The sequence below is a fragment of the Xiphophorus maculatus genome, chromosome 7 (genome assembly GCF_002775205.1).
Source record: "Xiphophorus maculatus strain JP 163 A chromosome 7, X_maculatus-5.0-male, whole genome shotgun sequence".
NCBI lineage: Eukaryota > Metazoa > Chordata > Actinopteri > Cyprinodontiformes > Poeciliidae > Xiphophorus > Xiphophorus maculatus.
This window is the reverse complement of record NC_036449.1, coordinates 15,231,769-15,249,794: the sequence shown is the minus strand read 5'-3', so window position 1 is coordinate 15,249,794 and position 18,026 is coordinate 15,231,769. Positions and strand designations below refer to the sequence as shown.

Below are 18,026 nucleotides of genomic sequence, written 5' to 3'. Positions count from 1 at the left end.
CTGATGTTTTTATGTGTATACCTCCTGCTTATTAGTTTGAAAACTGTTCTGTATAAATACTTGCTTATGAGGTGATTACTGCCAGATGAGTTTATGCAAACTCTTTTGCTGTTGATGCCAGTTCTTTATTAGATGCTTGTTTTCTTTTCTACTCTGATGGTGCGGTCTCTTTGGTTGCTATCAGACTCATTGCCTCCAATCCTGTTCAGGCGTTACTGCTGTCCTGGTTTAGATGTGTCACAGAGCCATTAACAAAGGTGATGAGTCACTGTGTTGTTGAGGGTTGTGCAGTTATACTGTCATGTATCAGACACCCACAGTGTGGTTCCCAGAGCTCTCTGCCAGTCACTGTGGCCATCCTCATTGGCTGGCTGTTCTGCCAGCGAGGCTTACAGGCCAGAAGTGTTGAAGGGAAAGCCCAAGAGAGCTGGGGATATGCGGCTGCTGTGGCCAAGTGGTAAATTCTCACCTGCTACTAAGTGAGAATTAGCGCAGCGATCGTTTTCCTTTCACACTGTGAGTCACATAAACCCAATCCCTCAACCTGCTGTTATTTAACCAATGGTCTCACATGAAGCAGAAAGATACTGTACATTCTCCTTTTCTGTTTTGAGAAGCAAGCCTCAGTGCTCCAAAGTCACCCCACTCAGCAGAGCACCGTGTTCTCTGAATATGGGGCTCATACCTCCTCTTCTCTTTTTCAGGTGTTTCTGCAAGTCATCGGAGTTATTGCTGTAGCCGGTGTCATTATCCCCGGGATTCTTATTCCCGTTGTCCCTCTACTCGCCGTCTTCCTTTTCCTGCGACACTATTTTCTGCAGACCTCCAGGGACATCAAGCGGCTAGAGTCTACAAGTAATTTTTAAAACAGTTCTGCTGTGTGGGGATGGGCTCTTCCATTTGTGGTGATAGACAAAAGTCGACCACAGGAATGCTAATGGACTAGGACAGAAAGCCATGGTTATTAGCATAAAGGCTAAAGGTGGCAGTAACCTATGGCTCAGCCACAAGCAGTTTCCTCAAGAGATTAAGGTTCATGACATCACATACAAAAGCAAAAATGCCAAGTGGGCATGACTAGGCCATAGTTTGTTCTTTATTCTAAGCTTAAAACCTTAGGGCTGAAAGGAAATATTTGGATTTTCTCAGTGACTTTGTAAGTCTAGAATAATAGAGACAAAAGACGAATAAAATAAAAGTTTTTGCTAAAACAAACTAAAGCAGAAGATGACTGCTAACTGTTTGTCTGATGGAATACATACAGATATTTTGCAGGCAGCCATTTAATAACTTACATCTATTAATAAACACACTTGAAAATATATACCCAAAAGATTATTACTATAGACAATATATGGCTGCATCAAAATTACAATTATTAAAGATAAAGAATGATGATGTACTTTACCAGTTGACCATCACCTGTTTTCTATTTGTTCATGTGCTAACATTTATTTGATCTTTGATTTTTTTTAAAGCTCGGAGTCCTGTATTCTCCCACCTTTCTTCCTCTCTCCAAGGCCTGAGCACCATTCGTGCCTTCAGAGTTCAACATCAGTTTCAGCAAATGTTTGACAAGTATCAAGATCTTCATTCAGGTTAGATTTATTAAATAAATATTTAAAATGGAAAATGACAGATAATGTTGATCCAAATCCTGTGGCCTTGACTAATCTGTATATGGAAATATTACAGGAAATATTACTCTAAAGAGTGCGAAAACTGCTTATAAAAAGAGACCCTGATAATTTCAAAACTATTTTTAAAATTTTTAAATCCTTTACAAATCAATGGCTAAATTGAGACGAACAATTAAATAGAGAAAAAACAAAACACGAAAGGCCTGTTGACTTGGTTGGATAAGTATGAATATCTTTACACTGATACTTTCTGCACCTAATGTTTTTCTTTTTAATATTAACTGTACATTACAATCCATATTCAGATTACCCCACACATACTCTGTTAAATTTACCTCTGCTTTCAAAACTTTATTATTTGTCTGGTGAAGACAGATTTCGTTGATCTGGATGTATACATGGAGTCATTGTGATGTCATAAACAATGTGCGCTCTGCCTCAAAACAGGCTGGCATTTGTAACTGTTCCTAATTTCAACCATTCGGGCGAAATCCCCAGGTCCAGTTTAAAAAATATATCCCCAGAGCATGATGCTGCCACCACCAAGCTACACTGTAGGAATATACAGTATATATATATATATATATATATATATATATATATATATATATATATATATATATATATATATATATATATATATATATATATATATATATATATATTTAATTGTTGCCAAATGCTAAAATTTAAAAAGGACTGGAACATGTTAGTTTAAGGGTGTGCATGTCAATGAAACCAGGTTATTGAACCTTTTCTACATTTCTTGTATTTGTTGAATACACCGATTTGTATGTTTTTCTGTTCACGCAAACAGGATAGATGCCACATCATGATAAAAAAAATGTATTAAACTAATGTCTAATGGCTATGATGACAAGTTATCATTTTAAGTACATTGGCTGTGCTGGAAATTGGGATGACCTTTTGCAATTATGAATTATGAATTATGAAGTGTCCAGATGGAGTGGTTCCACATGTCAGTCACTACTGCATCTTGAACTAAGAGTTATTATTTTATTTCTGTGGCATTAGGAATTTAAGGGATTTAGAAGAAGAAAAAAAACATGTTAACTGTGTCCTTGTTATTTTTGCTAACAGAAGCCTGGTTCCTCTTCCTGACCACTTCACGCTGGTTTGCTGTGCGTCTTGATGGAATTTGCTGTATTTTTGTCACGATTACAGCTTTTGGCTGCCTCTACTTCAGGGATGGTACTGTATTGGTCACAGACATACACCCACATGAAGAGGATTATTAATATCTGACAGTTATGAAGCCCTAAATAATTCATATTAATATCTGACAGTTATTAAGAATACTGCTGTGAAATCACACAGGTGCGTGTTTCCCTTTTGTCCTTGTGTTAAAGGACTGGAGCCAGGTGCTGTGGGCCTGGCTCTGTCATATGCTGTTACTCTCACAGGCATGTTTCAGTGGGGAGTCAGACAGAGTGCAGAGATTGAGAACCTGGTGAGAACATTTACAGTGTTTGCGTCATAACATAATGCTGTACGTACCTGGCTCACATTTTGATGTTTTCTGAATAAGGTTTACACCAAAAGTGTTTGTCAGCTAACCCAGGCTACCTCAAATTATATATATTTTTTTGCATAAAAAATTGTGACTTGAGAACAAGACTCTAAAATGTATCCTTGTGTATTTCAATTTTATTAGCACTGTAATCTGTCTTTGACTCCCAAATCTTTTTAAGTGAAGTCATGAAGCCCTAAATAATTCAACTAAATCCAATTATCCTTTAGAATTAGGCAACCATTTCTATTGTGAGAATAATAAATTAATAGCCTAATGCTTTCAGAAACTGGAGAGCTTTTTCATATAACCAGAGTAGTTGAAAGCAAAGTTCTTTGACAAGATTTACTTAAATCCTGTATGTTATTCATTCTAGATGACATCTGTGGAGAGAGTGGTTGAATATGCAGAGCTGGAGAGTGAAGCACCTTGGGAAACGGACAAGCAGCCTCCTGGAGACTGGCCCCAGAAGGGCTCCATCATCTTTGACAGCGTTAGCTTTTCTTACAGCGACAGCTCCCCTTTGGTCCTAAAGAATCTGAGTTTTGTCTTCACGTCCAGAGAAAAGGTTTTTGTCTTTACGTCCACCTGTGCGTGACTTGATATGCAGCCAGTTTGGGAGGCGTGGTGTGCTTTTTTTTTTTATGTGGCATTATTTCTGAATCAATTATTAAAGGGACATCATATTGTGCTGCTGAATCTTCAGGACTATACCATTTGTGATTCATGGAATACATATCATGTAATTAAGACTGTTCAAGTGGATCCATTTGTTTCCAATTTGCATTTTGAGCTACCTGACGGTGACAACTGTTTATTCAGTATAAGAGAGAGGAGAGGCCGAGGGAGAGGGGCAGAGGAAGGCAGAGGGGAGATGGTTAAGGATGATTGAAATTGTGTTTAATGCAGGGGGTGTATTTTGCATGGTTATGGTTGGCCAGGGCAGCTGATTTCACAATGGATGGGCTGATAAGTGAAAAGGCCCTGGCTCCGACAGCCCATGGGAGGGACCTCTGCAGCATGCCATGGGGTTATAAGAGGTGGTGTGCATCTTATTTCCCCTGACACCTTTTTTTTTTTCAATGCACCTCATAGCTTTAATAATAGATATTTTACTGTTGCCTTAAATTGGAAACAGTTGTAAAGAAATCTTTACCAGTCGACAGGAATGGCTTTGTAAGGACACTTTCCTTTTCCCCAAAATCAGATTTATTCACACTTCTAGTCAAGAATTTTTTTATTCTGTGATATAGCTAAATGTAATTCACAATATAGATTTTGGAATTCACTCATTACTGGTAACCAGCTGTTCAGATCATCATGGCAATATTGAAGAAATAGGCTAACTATTTGTGCAAACTATAATATCAGTTTGCATATCTTCCTTTTGTTTCTATGGTGCTGGAAGATATGAGAATAACTGACCTACTTTTTGATCAATTCAGCTAATAATTATCTGACTGCTTGGATGCATTCACAGAGCATAGAATTTTAATTCCCAAGTGGTCACTTGATGCTTTATTGGGTGACAAAAACGTCACGGAAAAGTAACGCACCCAGGCATGACTCAGCAGAACATTGTCAATTCTACAACGCCAATGCCAATATACACTTACTATTTAGAATGATGAAACATCAAAAGCAACACACATACTGCAAAGAAGTTAAATATTCAATGTTTCAAAAGCATTCTTTCCTAAATAGTCCTTACTCATTGAGGTACAGACTCCACTTGATCCCCAGAGGTGTGCTGTGGTATTTAGTACCAAGGTAGTAGCAGCAGATTTCTTAAGTCCCAGAAGTTGCAAGATGGGGCCTGCATGAATTGAGATTTGACTTGTCAAATCATATGGAGGCCAGCAACCAAACCTTTCCAGTGGAATATTTACCCCAGTTGCCGTACATTCAGATCCCATGTCTTTCTCCGTATTTGACGGACATGCTCCTGGCCGTCGACATGGCGTAAAAGAAGAAGTGATTCATTAGACTAGGCCACCTTCTCCAGTGCTTTGTAATCTAGTTCTGAGGCTCATGTTCTCTTTCTAGGCACTTTCAGAGCAGGATGTGGGTCAGCAGGGACATCTTCACTGGTCTGCGGCTGTGGAGCCTCATACACAACAACACTGTGATGCAGTGTGTGTCCTGACATCCCTCAATCAGAACCACCATTAACTCTGTCAGTAATTTGAGCTTCAGTAGCTCTTGTTGTTCCCTCCCAACGTGCATCAATGAGCTTTGCCTGCACATCACCCTATTACTGGTTAACCACTGTTGTTGAAAAGGCCACAGGCGGGGTAGTTTTGAAGATACTCTGACTCAGCCATCTAGGCTTCTGAGTTTATTTCTTGTCAAACTTAGGCTTGACTCTTAATTCATGTTTCAACTCATCAAACGAAGGCAAAAATGTATCTTATTGACTAATTTACCCAACCCACCAACAGGATCATAATGAGGAGCCGATCAATGATTTTTACCTTTGTGTTCTAGTAATGCAAAGGTTGGCCAATGTAAGTGTTTTTTTTTGTATATACAAAACACACTTTAAAAAAAGGAAAAAAAGTTCCTGATCTTATACAAGCAAAATAATTTTAAACATCACATGAAATTCTCCTTCAGAATAGTGTGTGTTAGAAGATTTTGGGGAATTTGTAGTGTTTTATGGATGTGCTCTGAAATTTCTTTCTCTCCTCTACAGGTTGGGATTGTCGGACGCACCGGTGCTGGTAAAAGCTCCCTCATCTCTGCTATGTTCAGACTGGGAGAACCTGAGGGAAGAATAACAATTGACGGCATTCTGACTTCAGAGATCGGCTTGCACACGCTGCGCCAGAAAATGTCAATTATCCCTCAGGTACGCCATTAAGAACTGTCTTATTCCTGTGAGCTATGTCTTTGTAGTTGGAAGCTAAAACTGCATGTTATGAACAATAGTTAAAGAGAGAAAACTGATCAAGTAAACAAAGTACTCTGTTTAACTTGGTCTTCTTCTGCCACTACCTAACCTTTGGCTTTGACAGCTTAAGTGAAAGTCTCTGACTGATTCCTTATGATTGAGAAATGATGGTAACAGCTTCTTGCTTTGGTTCCTCCTCTTTTTGTACTCCTGGCTTTTAAAAAGCCAAAGCAAGTGAAGAGAATTACAGTCGTCTCTCTGGGGATTTCTGAAAGTGAGACAAACGGATGCCTTGAGACAGTTTAACTTTATTTCCGCTTGTTGAAACTGATACGGCATTAAGAAAATGCCAGCCTGCGGGTGGGTGTCAGCAGAGTGGAGGGAGGGGAGAAGACTCCCACGGCCTGTACTGTGAAGAGAGCAGTTCCCCATCCCTGACAGAGGATTAGCCCTCTACCCCCCAAACATGGGAAAGCTGCTTAAAAGAAGCTCCCCATCCTCACAGTCAGATTCACAGCGAACACCGTCACTTAGCCCAAGTCTCAAACATTTCTCGGCTGCAGCCAAGATGCCCAAAAACAATTTCATTAATGCTCCTCTGTGGATTTGATAGGTTTCTGGCATCGCTGCCTCTTCAGATGAAGTTTTACTTCCTCGTCTAAACTAGTTAGAGATGGATATGATGTATGTTTGATGGGATTTTGTTTACTTACTTTGCCTCTCCTAAAGGGAAGACTTAAAAAGTGCCAGGTTACGAGCCAAAGCTTCCACTGCACATTCATCTGTCATACAGTGTGATATTTTCATTATGTAGGCAGCACTTAGAAAAGTTTTTGAAACTTTTTACCTTTTGCATTCATATAAATTAACCTAAAAAACTCAATATTTAAATTATTTTAATGAATATCACAGATAATACAATATCCAGGAAACCTTTCACTGTCAACTGTCTTTATTGCTGGTAGTCTTACTTTTTTCCAAGAAAATTTTAAGTTGAATGTCCTATTGATGAGATTTGGTTCTGATAGATTTGTAGCAGCATATGGCATTAAAAGGGATCCATTTCAGTCTCTATTGAACCCTCAGGAATGTCTTAGTGTAACATGAATTCTGTGGCAAACAGAGGGCTTGGAACTGCTGGAGCACATAATTGGCGCATGGAAAGCTGCGCTTGAAAGCAGTTTTCCAACCTAACACTGAATCCTCAATTAAAGTGTGTCACAGAACTAGTCTGCTTTAGGACTTCGGCTGGCTTTATGACAAGGTGGTATTTTGGTGACAGAGGGAAAAGCTCATTGGAGGTGAAGAGGTGGAACATTTTGGGAGAGCGCAGGTAGCAGGGATTAGGTTTTGAAAGGTTTATTATTCTGTATGGAAACTGAGCTGTTGGTCTTGATCCTTCTGACCCCACAGGATGCGACTTGTTGAGATGCGATTTTCATTTTTGACACGAAATGTTATTTGATGCTTTGTTAAGGTCGGAATTGTTTATTGTGCCTTGTGAAATTATAAATACCATGTAAACCCTTTCATATTTTGTCACTCTACAACCACAATCTTCAACGTATTTCATTGGGATTTTTTGTGATTCACCAACACAAAGGTGAACATAATTTTGAAGTGGGAAACAAATTTATCATTGGCTTAAAACAAACATACATAAACTAAAGCAGAAGTGCAGACAGGCTGGTTGCTGTTTGATTTCTAGTCTCAAGATTGATTGATGCACAAAAGCATTTTTTAGTTAGACCTTTATAAACTGAAAGATTGTGTATCTTTGGCTGGCAGTCTGTATTTATGATTTTGAACATGGATTGATTTGTAAAGCTTTGCAACTGATTGACCAAGAATCTCTGAGAGAATTTGAAATTAATGGAGCAACTATTACATCTTGTGGTATGACCATGCTGCCATACTGGTGCAGTATAGCAAAATAACTTATTCACTTGCTCTAAAAGACTTTCAACTCAGAGGAAATGTATTGTTTGTTTTATCCTTTTTTCAGTACACTACAGTGTGTTTTTTACCTGGGCAGCAAATGGTGAATCACACTTATGTGCTTATAGAGCAGTAACTATAAATACTTTGGTATCTTAATAAAAGTGCTGAGGTTATTAAATTGTTAAAAGAAAGGCGACATAATTCCTGTCCTCAGTTAGACAAACCTTATGTGGCAGAACCATGAATACATTATCTCTACCTTGAAAGATGGCGGTGGTAGCAGTATGCTATGGGGATGATTTTCTTCAGCAGCAATAGGAAACCTGATTAGAGTTGATGGGAGGATGAATGTCACTAAATAAAGGCAAACCCTGGAAGAAAATCTGTTAGGGACTACAAAGACTTTTAACTGGGAAAAAAGTCCATCTTCCAACAATATAAGCAGATCTAATGGTTTCAATCAAAAATGTTAATGTGCTAGAATGATGTTCACAGAGGCTTAACTGATTTTGAGCTTTTTAGAAAGAATAATTTAAGTTTAATTCTGTGTATGTGTGCTATGGAGGCTCACAGCAAAGAACATGCAGCTGTTATTTCAGCATAATGTGATTCTCAAAACTACATTGTTGTTTAATGAACCACACGTTACTGACTTGTTTTCTTATGAGCGACTCCATTTAGATATATCTGCTAAATGAAATCCCAATATAATGTTTAAAAAATATTAGCTGCTGTTTGAAAAACATGTTAGAAAATTTAGCGGGTAAAATAACTCTTGCATGGTATCCTGTAACCTTAATGAATACATTGAATCTATTTAGACTGATTATTTGCTTTTTTTTTTTTTACTGGTCTAATCTCGCAGTTTGAAGATAAATGTATTGTCTACAACTGAGGTCAGATTGAGATCTGTTTTAAAAGTTAACAGACTGTGATTAAGACAGGATGAAAACATGACATCTTGATAAAGATGTCTGCTACCATGTATCACCTCTCTCTGCATCACCTCTCTTATACACGTCATTATTATCTTTTTTGTGGGCATGATAATTAGAACCTCTTAAGAGTGCTAAATCCAGAGTAATCCTGCCAGTGATTGTTGCATGATAAAACAATGCAGAAAAAAAATAAGATCTGAAAATGTTTCCTTCAGCTGCTGTAAGAGATCAGTATTCAGTAAGACATATCTGATCTGTAAAAGAATTTTAATCAGATTTATTTCAACTACAAAGACATGTTGAACATTATTTGAGGCTTTTACACTGGAATGGGAGCCCTTTGAACTCGACTAAAGACAAATACGGTCTCCGACTTCTAGCATACAGACAGCTTACCATATACAGTTCCAGTAAGAGTTTTACACCAGTTTATACCTGTGATTATTAAACTGTTTTGTCCAGGCAGCCATACGAAGGAGAACATGATCATGAACATGAAGACTAGATAAAACATTGGTTCAGTTGAATTTTATCTTTTAAAAATAACTAGACTTAACTGTTACAATGCTCTTTTGGATTTCCTACATTTGTTTTATTTTTCTTCGTTTTGGTTTAGTCAAAAACTGTTAACTAGTTTTATTGTGACTGTCCTTGGACAGTATTTTTTTTTAAATAAAGATTTCTCCCAAAGTACAAACTTAAGTAATGTGTGATGTTTCATTGTACCCTCCTTTTTTAATTTTATTGCCTTGCAATAAGCTTTTTATTTGTCAGTCACAAAAAATCCCCCCCAAAAAACAAACAAAAACACTAAGCAGGTCTTTATTTCTTCATTGTATCTACTTGCCTTTCTCTAAAAGACAGTAATTGTCCAAAATTAATATGGCTTTTATGCCTATGAGTGTATGTAGACAACTGATGTGAACTATGTATGTTTTGCCCTTACTGGTTCCTTGACATCTGAGTCTGGTCTTTCACATGGTGAATTGGATGTAGCAATATGTTCCTGCTGACAGAAGCTTCATGTTTTTGAGTTGCTACCACATGGAAAAGGTCATAATGAGCCTGTTGCACTTTTGAATCATATCATAACTGTAAACAAACCTAAACAATTATTTTCCAATCACAGCAGTCCAAAGCTGTTGTTTTCTAACTAAAAAGATCAATGTATTGGAGCATAGTTAGCATTGAATAGAGCTCCTCGGTGGAGCAGGTTCTTTGTGAACATCTCTCCTCACACATTGGCTCTCAGTCTTCTATAAATCCTGTCTTTAACCCTTTTATACATCTGCCCCTTCGTCATTATTTTAACTGGCTATGGCCTTCTCTTTCTATATCCATCTATCCACAGGACCCAGTACTCTTCACGGGTACCATGAGGAAGAATCTGGACCCTTTCAAGCAACACACAGATGAGGACCTGTGGAATGCACTCCAAGAGGTACTCCAGCGTGGCTCTGAATGATTCCCCCTCACCAGCCCAGGGGGGATCCCTCTGTTCCCCTGTACAATGCTGCCATTCAGCCTCCCTGCTCACCACAAGTCATGGGGGGAAATCCCATTAGGGCCATGGGGCCCAGCTCAATGTGCGGCTTGTAACGGGGAACCATTGAAAGTGCAAGAGGAGATGTGTTTGGGCAGTCAGGGCAACCGTGATGAAGGTTCCCCCCACCGTGAAGGGCTTCAGCTCCTGGTCCTGCTTCTGAATGGGTTTGGTGGCCTGGATTAAAGTTAGAGGCTGGCCACAAGAGAGCACTGGCCAAGGTCATCAGTGGACCTGGCTTTGCATTGTGCCAACCAGTTAATGGGTGTGTTTGGATGGCTCTTTAAAGAGATCTCCACAGGATGCCTTTATGCAGGAGTAATGAAGGGTTGGGGGCGTGCTCTCTCTCTCTGCAGGTGCAGATGAAGGCAGTGGTGGAGGAGCTGCCCAACAAGCTGGAAACGGTGCTGACCGAGTCGGGCTCCAATTTCAGCGTGGGCCAGAGACAGTTGGTGTGTCTGGCCAGGGCCATCCTCAGGGAAAACCGCATCCTCATCATTGATGAAGCCACAGCAAATGTAGACCCAAGGTTAGGCAACACCTTTTTACTTTTTACTTTTTTTTTAAATAATAAAAGATTAATAATAGTATTTTCTCTCTCTTGGTTGAGTGTACACAAAGTATTTCACTTCAAATAATTAAAAATGACACAATAAACTGAAACACACACTGTAATAGTGAATGTACAGTACAGACCAAAAGTTTGGACACACTTTCTCATTGAATTCAATGAGAAGGTGTGTCCAAACTTTTGGTCTGAACTGTATATGTCTCCTTATATTTTCCAGTACAGCCATCTTTGTTTGTCATTGAACACTGATCACTTCAGAAGCCAGAAGATCCTCCTCCTGGCTCTGATTGGTTGATTTTAGTCAGCAGCGGTGTATTTCCTCAGACGGCAATGGTAGTTTTTTTTATTTGCAGCTTTAAAGTGGATAGACTACACTTTGCAGAAACTGTAACTTTCAAATGGCTTGTGTTTGAAGTGGAAACCACTTTTTAGCACTAGTGGTTCCCATAAAACTATGAAAACTACCCAACAGCCTAACTTATGTTGATTGGGTCTGTCATTGACAAAAAAAGGAAACTTTTAAGTTTTAAATAACAGTAGGTTTACATCAATCTAAATGTCAGACCGATTGTCTCCCTCTGATCTGATGACTGTAAGTAAGCTAATATATTGAAAAGAGTAAAACAAAACATGCTTATCACAATGTCAAAATCTGTCATTTCTGCTCATTTTAAACCGCCTGATGGTCCTCATTTTTCCTCTGTCTACTCTTACACATACTTTGCAGCTGATGAGCCATTGTTCTGGCCTGCGTAAAATCCCTGCCCAAGGCTTTGTAGGAAGAGAAGTTTTTTGTGTTCTCAGGTGTTGTGTTCCCTGCTTCTTTAGAACTGACAGCCTGATCCAGCAGACTATCCGGAACAAGTTTCAAGAGTGCACAGTCCTCACCATTGCTCACAGGCTCAACACTATCATTGACTGTGACAGAATACTGGTAAGTAAGGATGCAGTAAATTTCCATTGTGCAGCACTTCAGTTGGTGTTTTGAGCTCCTTTATTTTTTTTTTCTAAAGGCTAAAAACAGAAAATACCTTAAAAGAATACAGTTAAATTCTGTATTTTAAGATAATTTTGTTACAAGAAGGGTCTTGTAACAAAATAAAAATTTTTCACATCTGGAACAAGTGTCTGACTGTGATGTGAAAGGGAAATAATATAGTTTCTAAAATGTTTCACAAAAATATCCGCTTAAGAAGACAAGTATTTAATAAATAGAGTTAATTGGTGTGTAATTTAATCTGAGGTAAATCCAGCCTCAGAAGTTTTTTGAGAAAACATTAATGAATAAACAGCATCATAAAGACTGAGAAGCACAGCAGACAGGTGAGGGGTAAGATCGGAAAGAAGTCTAAAACAATGGTAGACTACCACTCACTTTTTGTTTCATTGGTCAGCACATCTGAGGCCCATACAATCCAGACACTTCTTTTCTATTTTATTAGCGCCTCGTCTCCCAACTTACCCATTTAATTCACTTATTTCACAACAGCTGGGTTGATTACTCCCTCACAGCTTTCACTTTTATTGAATCCACACTTGTGCCTCTTGATCTTTGGCTCTCTCTTGCTACTGCCTGCAGAGGTGCCAATTAGTGGCATTCGTGGCGGTGTTTGTTAATCCTCTACGGAGGACGGAGCGCGACCTGACGGCTGTTTGACCACTGAGAGCGTTTCTCAGGAAAGCCAAGTGTCACGAACTGTTTCACACCTATGCTTGTGTTAAATGCCCCCGTGTGCTGAGGGGGAACAAAACCGTGACCTGTGTGAGTTGACTTTCCCAAATTAAAAACAAATTTCAAGATACAAACTCAGTGTTCCAGCGTTCTGCTCATAAACAATTGATTATGACAGCAGCTGCACAAGTCTCCCTTTCTCATCGACACAGTTGACAAACTGCTCATTAGTGCTGTAAGGGAATCGGGCTTGTTTAAATTAGTCTGTGCTATAATTGTAGTCTTTTCTAAACTGCTGGAACTGGCACTATTTTTTGTGTGGTTTACATAGCATGCCATGACACTGAAATGATGGTAATTTTCTCGAGTGCCTTGAGGGTGTGATTGTTGGATTTGACTGAGGACCACCTCTAGGCCTCTGCAAATGCCTGGGTAAATACATGGATAAATCTCTGATCTCCTGTCTGTCAGAGTCAGCGCAGCAGGCTTTCGCTCTGCTAACAGGTTCCTCTCATTGTCAGAGGCCGTATCAAGCAGAAACAGGCGCCGCTGTTTGCAAGCCGCCTGAGTCACACCAAATGGATGGTTCCTTTTGCACTCCGAACCACTGTTTCCCCCATTCAAGTTTGCACCGTCTGCACGCTCCACTCAGCCAGTGAAACAGCTGAAATGTCAGTTTTCCCTGAAGTAAAGTATACAGGTGTTGGACCACACACCTATTATTCTGCTGCACGTGTGATTGCAGGTTCTGGATGCTGGCAGGATCCAGGAGTACGACAAGCCGTATGTCCTGCTCCAGAACCAGGACGGGCTCTTCTACCAGATGGTCCAAAAAACGGGCAAAGCCGAAGCTGCATCACTGCTGCAAGTGGCCAAGCAGGTATCTGCCTCTGTCCCAGAGCAGGTCTCTTACTAAATAAGAGACCAGCCATCGTACACTAATCTCCTGAGACTCCAAAATATTATGAGCTGTGACAAAAGATGTCCATGACCCTGACAAAGCAAAGCAAAGAAACTTGATTACCATTTTAATTTAAAGTGTCTACTTGCAGCCTTGCGACACCATAACATTAATTTTAAGAGAGAAATTGGCTCTTTGTAGATTCAGATCCACTGATGCTATCAAAGAAACTTCCCATAATATCTCTTTTCTCATAATATAATTTTGAGATCATTTTAAGTGATGAGTCCAGAAAAGCAGCTTTCTTCGCACTGTATCCGTTTGGGAATATTGGGTTTAACTTCATCGTGATCCGGGATAAACTTTCTATGGGGATTACTGTAATAAAGAAACTCCGTATATATATTTTTTCTTTCCCTGTGAAATTCATTTGTGATGTATTTCCCCTTCAGACACTGAACAGATAAGGGCTGGCTATTCATTGTTCAATTCCATTTTATGTGCATCTGTCTGGGACGACAGATACCATATAGCAACTTCAAACAGGTCTTTGTGAAATAAGAAAAAAAAAGTGGGCATCATTTCATTTTCTCTCTGTCCCGCGCACAAATTTATCAACGGTGCTGTATCTTCTCAGCCAGAGAAGTGAAATGAGTAAAATACTGATTTCAAAGACGCAGCACACTGTGGCATTATTTGGTATCGTCTTACCCTGCACACTGGCGGATTGGTGAGGACATTGTTTGAGCCCTTACGTTTCTTCTTTTCTTCATTGTAGGCTGCTCTCCACAGATCAGATTACGTCAGCATCCAAAACTGTCTAGCACCACTTATTAAATACTGAGATGGTCTACATGTTGTGTGTCAGGTTTCTATAGTTGTCAGTCAAGGTTTAAATACATTCAATAATCTGATATCAACCTCTGCCTCCTTTGTTCATGTTGAAAGAAAATCCAGGAACAGACAGTACATCTCAAGCTTTGAGCTGAAAAAGAAAAACTAGTTAGACTGTTACCTGTAAAAGCATCCATACCCATCAAACATTTTTCACATTTTGTCTTGGTCCAACCACAAACTATGTATTTAAATGAGTTGCCATCTCATAAACCAACACAATATTGCGCATAAATGAGGAATGGAAGGAACAGCACACATGGTTGTCAGTATTGTTTCCATATAAAATTGTGAAACGTGTATGTGACTACACTCCATTGAGTCAAGATTTTGTAGAATGAACTTTTGTTTCTAGCACACATCTAGAGACTGAAATCTTTTCTCAATTATTTCTTTGAAAAACAACCCAAGCTCAGTCAGACTGAATAGGGAGCTTCAGCCTTAAAGTCTTGCAACAACATATCAATTGAATTTAAATCTGGATTTGACTAGACCAGTCAAAACATGGAGATATGATTTGATCTATATTGTATGTTTAATGTTGTTGTGCTACTGGATGTTGAAAATCCTCCCCAGTCTCAAGTCTTGTGCAGTCTCTAAATGAGTTTCTTGCAAATTCTCCATGTATTTAGCTTCAGTCATCTTCCTCTTCCCTATTGAAGAAAAGTATTTCTACACCATGTTGCGCACCATGTTGTAAAAATATGGTGGTGTTTTCAGGTTGTTTAGGTTTTTTTTACTACATCTAGATTTCTGATAAACTTGAGGCCTCAAGTTTAAACCAGACCAACTTTTTCTTTTACATATCTTGTGACGAATTGGAAAGGTTTTATGACGTTAAAATGTTTTTTTTTCTTGCCACTTTCACATAAAGGCCAGAAATTACACATTAGTTACACATTACTGATTAATTCTCCTTTCCTTGCTGACAATTTAGTATTGCCATGTCTTGGTAGGTCTGCAACCTTGCCTTACTCTTTCCATTGTTAGAAGGGGTTTTAAACAGATCACAGAGAAATATTTAAAGCTTAGAATAGTGCTTCATAAATTAATCCCCACCCTGAGCTTCTTCTCAACTTTATCCGTTACCTGTCTGGTGTTGTTGTTGGTCTTTCTGACCCTATTTGTTTACCAGAGTCTCCTAAAAAGGTCTGAAGCCCTGAAAAAGCAGCAGTATTTATACAAGTGTTGAATTACACACAAGTTGTCTGAAGGCAGTTAGTTGCACTTGGTTTTGTTTCAAGTGTCAGAGTAAAGTGGACTGAATATAAATTCACTCCACAGATTTTTAAATCTGTCTTGGTAAAACAAATTGAAAACCATCTTCCCTGCCTTGGTCTCCAACTTGAGTTGAGAAAACCTTTATTTGCCACGTTTGTGCTCACAAACTAGGGATTTGACTACAGTTCCACTTTGCTCTTAACTTCCAGATATTTGAAATAAAAATACTTAAATCTACTCATGAATACTTTTACTACCTAATGTAGGGTGAAGCTTTCACAGTCACTTTTTCCTATTCTAATAGTTTTTAAGCCAAGAAGTTGACAAAATTACCTCCACAAATAATTCCCGTGATTATCTTCCAAATTTTCCTCCTATGAATTTCACACCTATTTGTTAGGCTAAATAAGCCACTTTGGCTTGCCTCAGTGGATGATAAATCCCTTCACCGCGCTCTGACTGGATCCCGTCTTAAATCACACCTTAACTGATCTCAGCTCAGATTTGGGAAGTGTGCTTGGCATTCTCTGATGTGACACTGCCTCCCTGATCCGCTTTCAGGTTCACGCGAACAGAAAAGGAGAGAGCGACACGTGGCGCACCAAGGACATCGGTGTCATCTTTGAGACGTCGCTTTGATGGTTTGGAGAGTTTCTGTGGTCCTTTTCGTGCTGAACAACAGAGACCAAATCTTTCCCCAGATATGCTTGGATTCCTTGATGTGCACACAAAATGCCTTCAGACTCCCAACAGGCATTATAGGTTTAGTGTGCGCTGCATTGATCGGCAAAGACTTTTGGCCTGGAACAGAGAAGTTTTGTGAAGCAGGCCGTGCCTTTTATTGACCGCATATAGCCGGGTGACTGTTTATTGATTACCTGCTGCTACGTTTATGAATGTATGTTCTGTCCTCCTGGGTAACTTCTACTTTGCACATTTGATGAATAGAAGGGAGACATCGAATATGTTTATTGCAGTTTAATAAATTCTAATATTATGTGGAAGAAGAAATTATTTTCCTTAGACTTTTTATTATTTGGAAAGACAGAAAATCCCTAGCAGGAGCCAATAGTGTTTGGGGTAATTTGTGCCTTCATCAGACTATTGATTGTTAGTACCGTAATTGTATTGTTTTAATTGAACGGTTTTCCTGCACTCTGACTCTAGTGGTTTTATGTCTACCTAAACTCTGGTATTGAACAACATTTGGCTGAAATAATTGACCAAATTGGGTGTTGGTCATTTTGCCCCTTCTGTATTTTGTATTGTTTTATTTTATTATCTTTCTTTATAGTTGACAAACAGAACAACTAAAAGAAATAATCAGTTGCACAATGATTAAGTAAGAAAGGTACAAAAGCAGGATGATGTGAAATGGCAATGAGCGAGCACACTATTGGTGAACAAACTGGGATTAACTGACCCCAGTTTTAATGGCTCTGAAGATTTAGCTACAATGTTTCTCTGCTTTTGTTACACTTTCTTAAGTTAACTGTTGTAGAGCTTTTATTAGATGTTCTGATTCAGGTTTTTGGGGGATTTTGATTCAGTACTGATACTTCAATCTGAATTCAAATATCTTTCAATGCTAATGTCTTTCACTCCAGAACACTACTTTTGCAAACATTCAATGTTGTTTTTGGTCATGTTGTTGTATAGGCTAACACGAATAAACCACTAAGATATATTGCTGTATATTGAGCTCATATTTTTAGTTGCATTTATATTTAAAAGATTAATCACTGTGCATCAACTGTGAGTTGAGCATCAGAATGAACATTCTGATGCTCAACTCTGTACATCCATTGCAGAGTTGCTAAATTTGAATAACGAGAAGAAGAAAATGGATACAAGGACTTCCAAACAATGCTAGTTTTAAACAAATCTCTCTCTGCAGTATATAATATTAGTAAAGTTACTACAGTCAACAGCACAGTGGTAGCAGTTTACTTTTAAAAAGATCTTCTGCTGTGACTGATGATTGTGAAATGAGGTGATGTTGTTTTGCGTTTTTGCGTCAGAGATTGTAACGACGTGTCAATAATATCCCTTCAAATGTCTGTTCATTCAACTTGTGATCGTCTTGACTCACAAACAGTTCCTCCCTCCTCAGATGCTTACTGGTCTGAATGGCATGTTTGCCTCAGGCAGATCAGTGGTTACAACGGGTCTTGAACATGATGCTACAAATTGGTAAGTGGTGAAAGAAAACTACCTGGTGATTACCGAGTGAGTCAAGTGAATTTTTTTTTATTAGGAAAGGGTTGTAGCTATCCACTCT

At 38.8% G+C, this 18,026-nt stretch overlaps 1 protein-coding gene across 3 annotated transcripts in view; it reads left to right on the top strand.

Annotated features, from left to right (window-relative positions):
- The window catches only part of LOC102225148 (multidrug resistance-associated protein 4-like), a 53,972-nt gene extending 36,316 nt beyond the window's left edge, over positions 1-17,656 (top strand). The window contains exons 21-31 of one of the 3 annotated variants that reach the window (XM_023336988.1): positions 705-855; positions 1,479-1,598; positions 2,742-2,852; positions 3,011-3,111; positions 3,548-3,739; positions 5,867-6,022; positions 10,295-10,384; positions 10,843-11,015; positions 11,886-11,991; positions 13,475-13,609; positions 16,307-17,656. In XM_023336988.1, the coding sequence (XP_023192756.1) occupies positions 705-855; positions 1,479-1,598; positions 2,742-2,852; positions 3,011-3,111; positions 3,548-3,739; positions 5,867-6,022; positions 10,295-10,384; positions 10,843-11,015; positions 11,886-11,991; positions 13,475-13,609; positions 16,307-16,384 (1,413 nt within the window). In that variant the 3' untranslated portion in view covers positions 16,385-17,656. The remainder of the gene's footprint in view (positions 1-704; positions 856-1,478; positions 1,599-2,741; positions 2,853-3,010; positions 3,112-3,547; positions 3,740-5,866; positions 6,023-10,294; positions 10,385-10,842; positions 11,016-11,885; positions 11,992-13,474; positions 13,610-16,306) is intronic. The other 2 variants (XM_023336989.1, XM_023336990.1) reach the window with 2 other exon arrangements.
- The last annotated feature ends 370 nt before the right edge of the window (positions 17,657-18,026 follow it).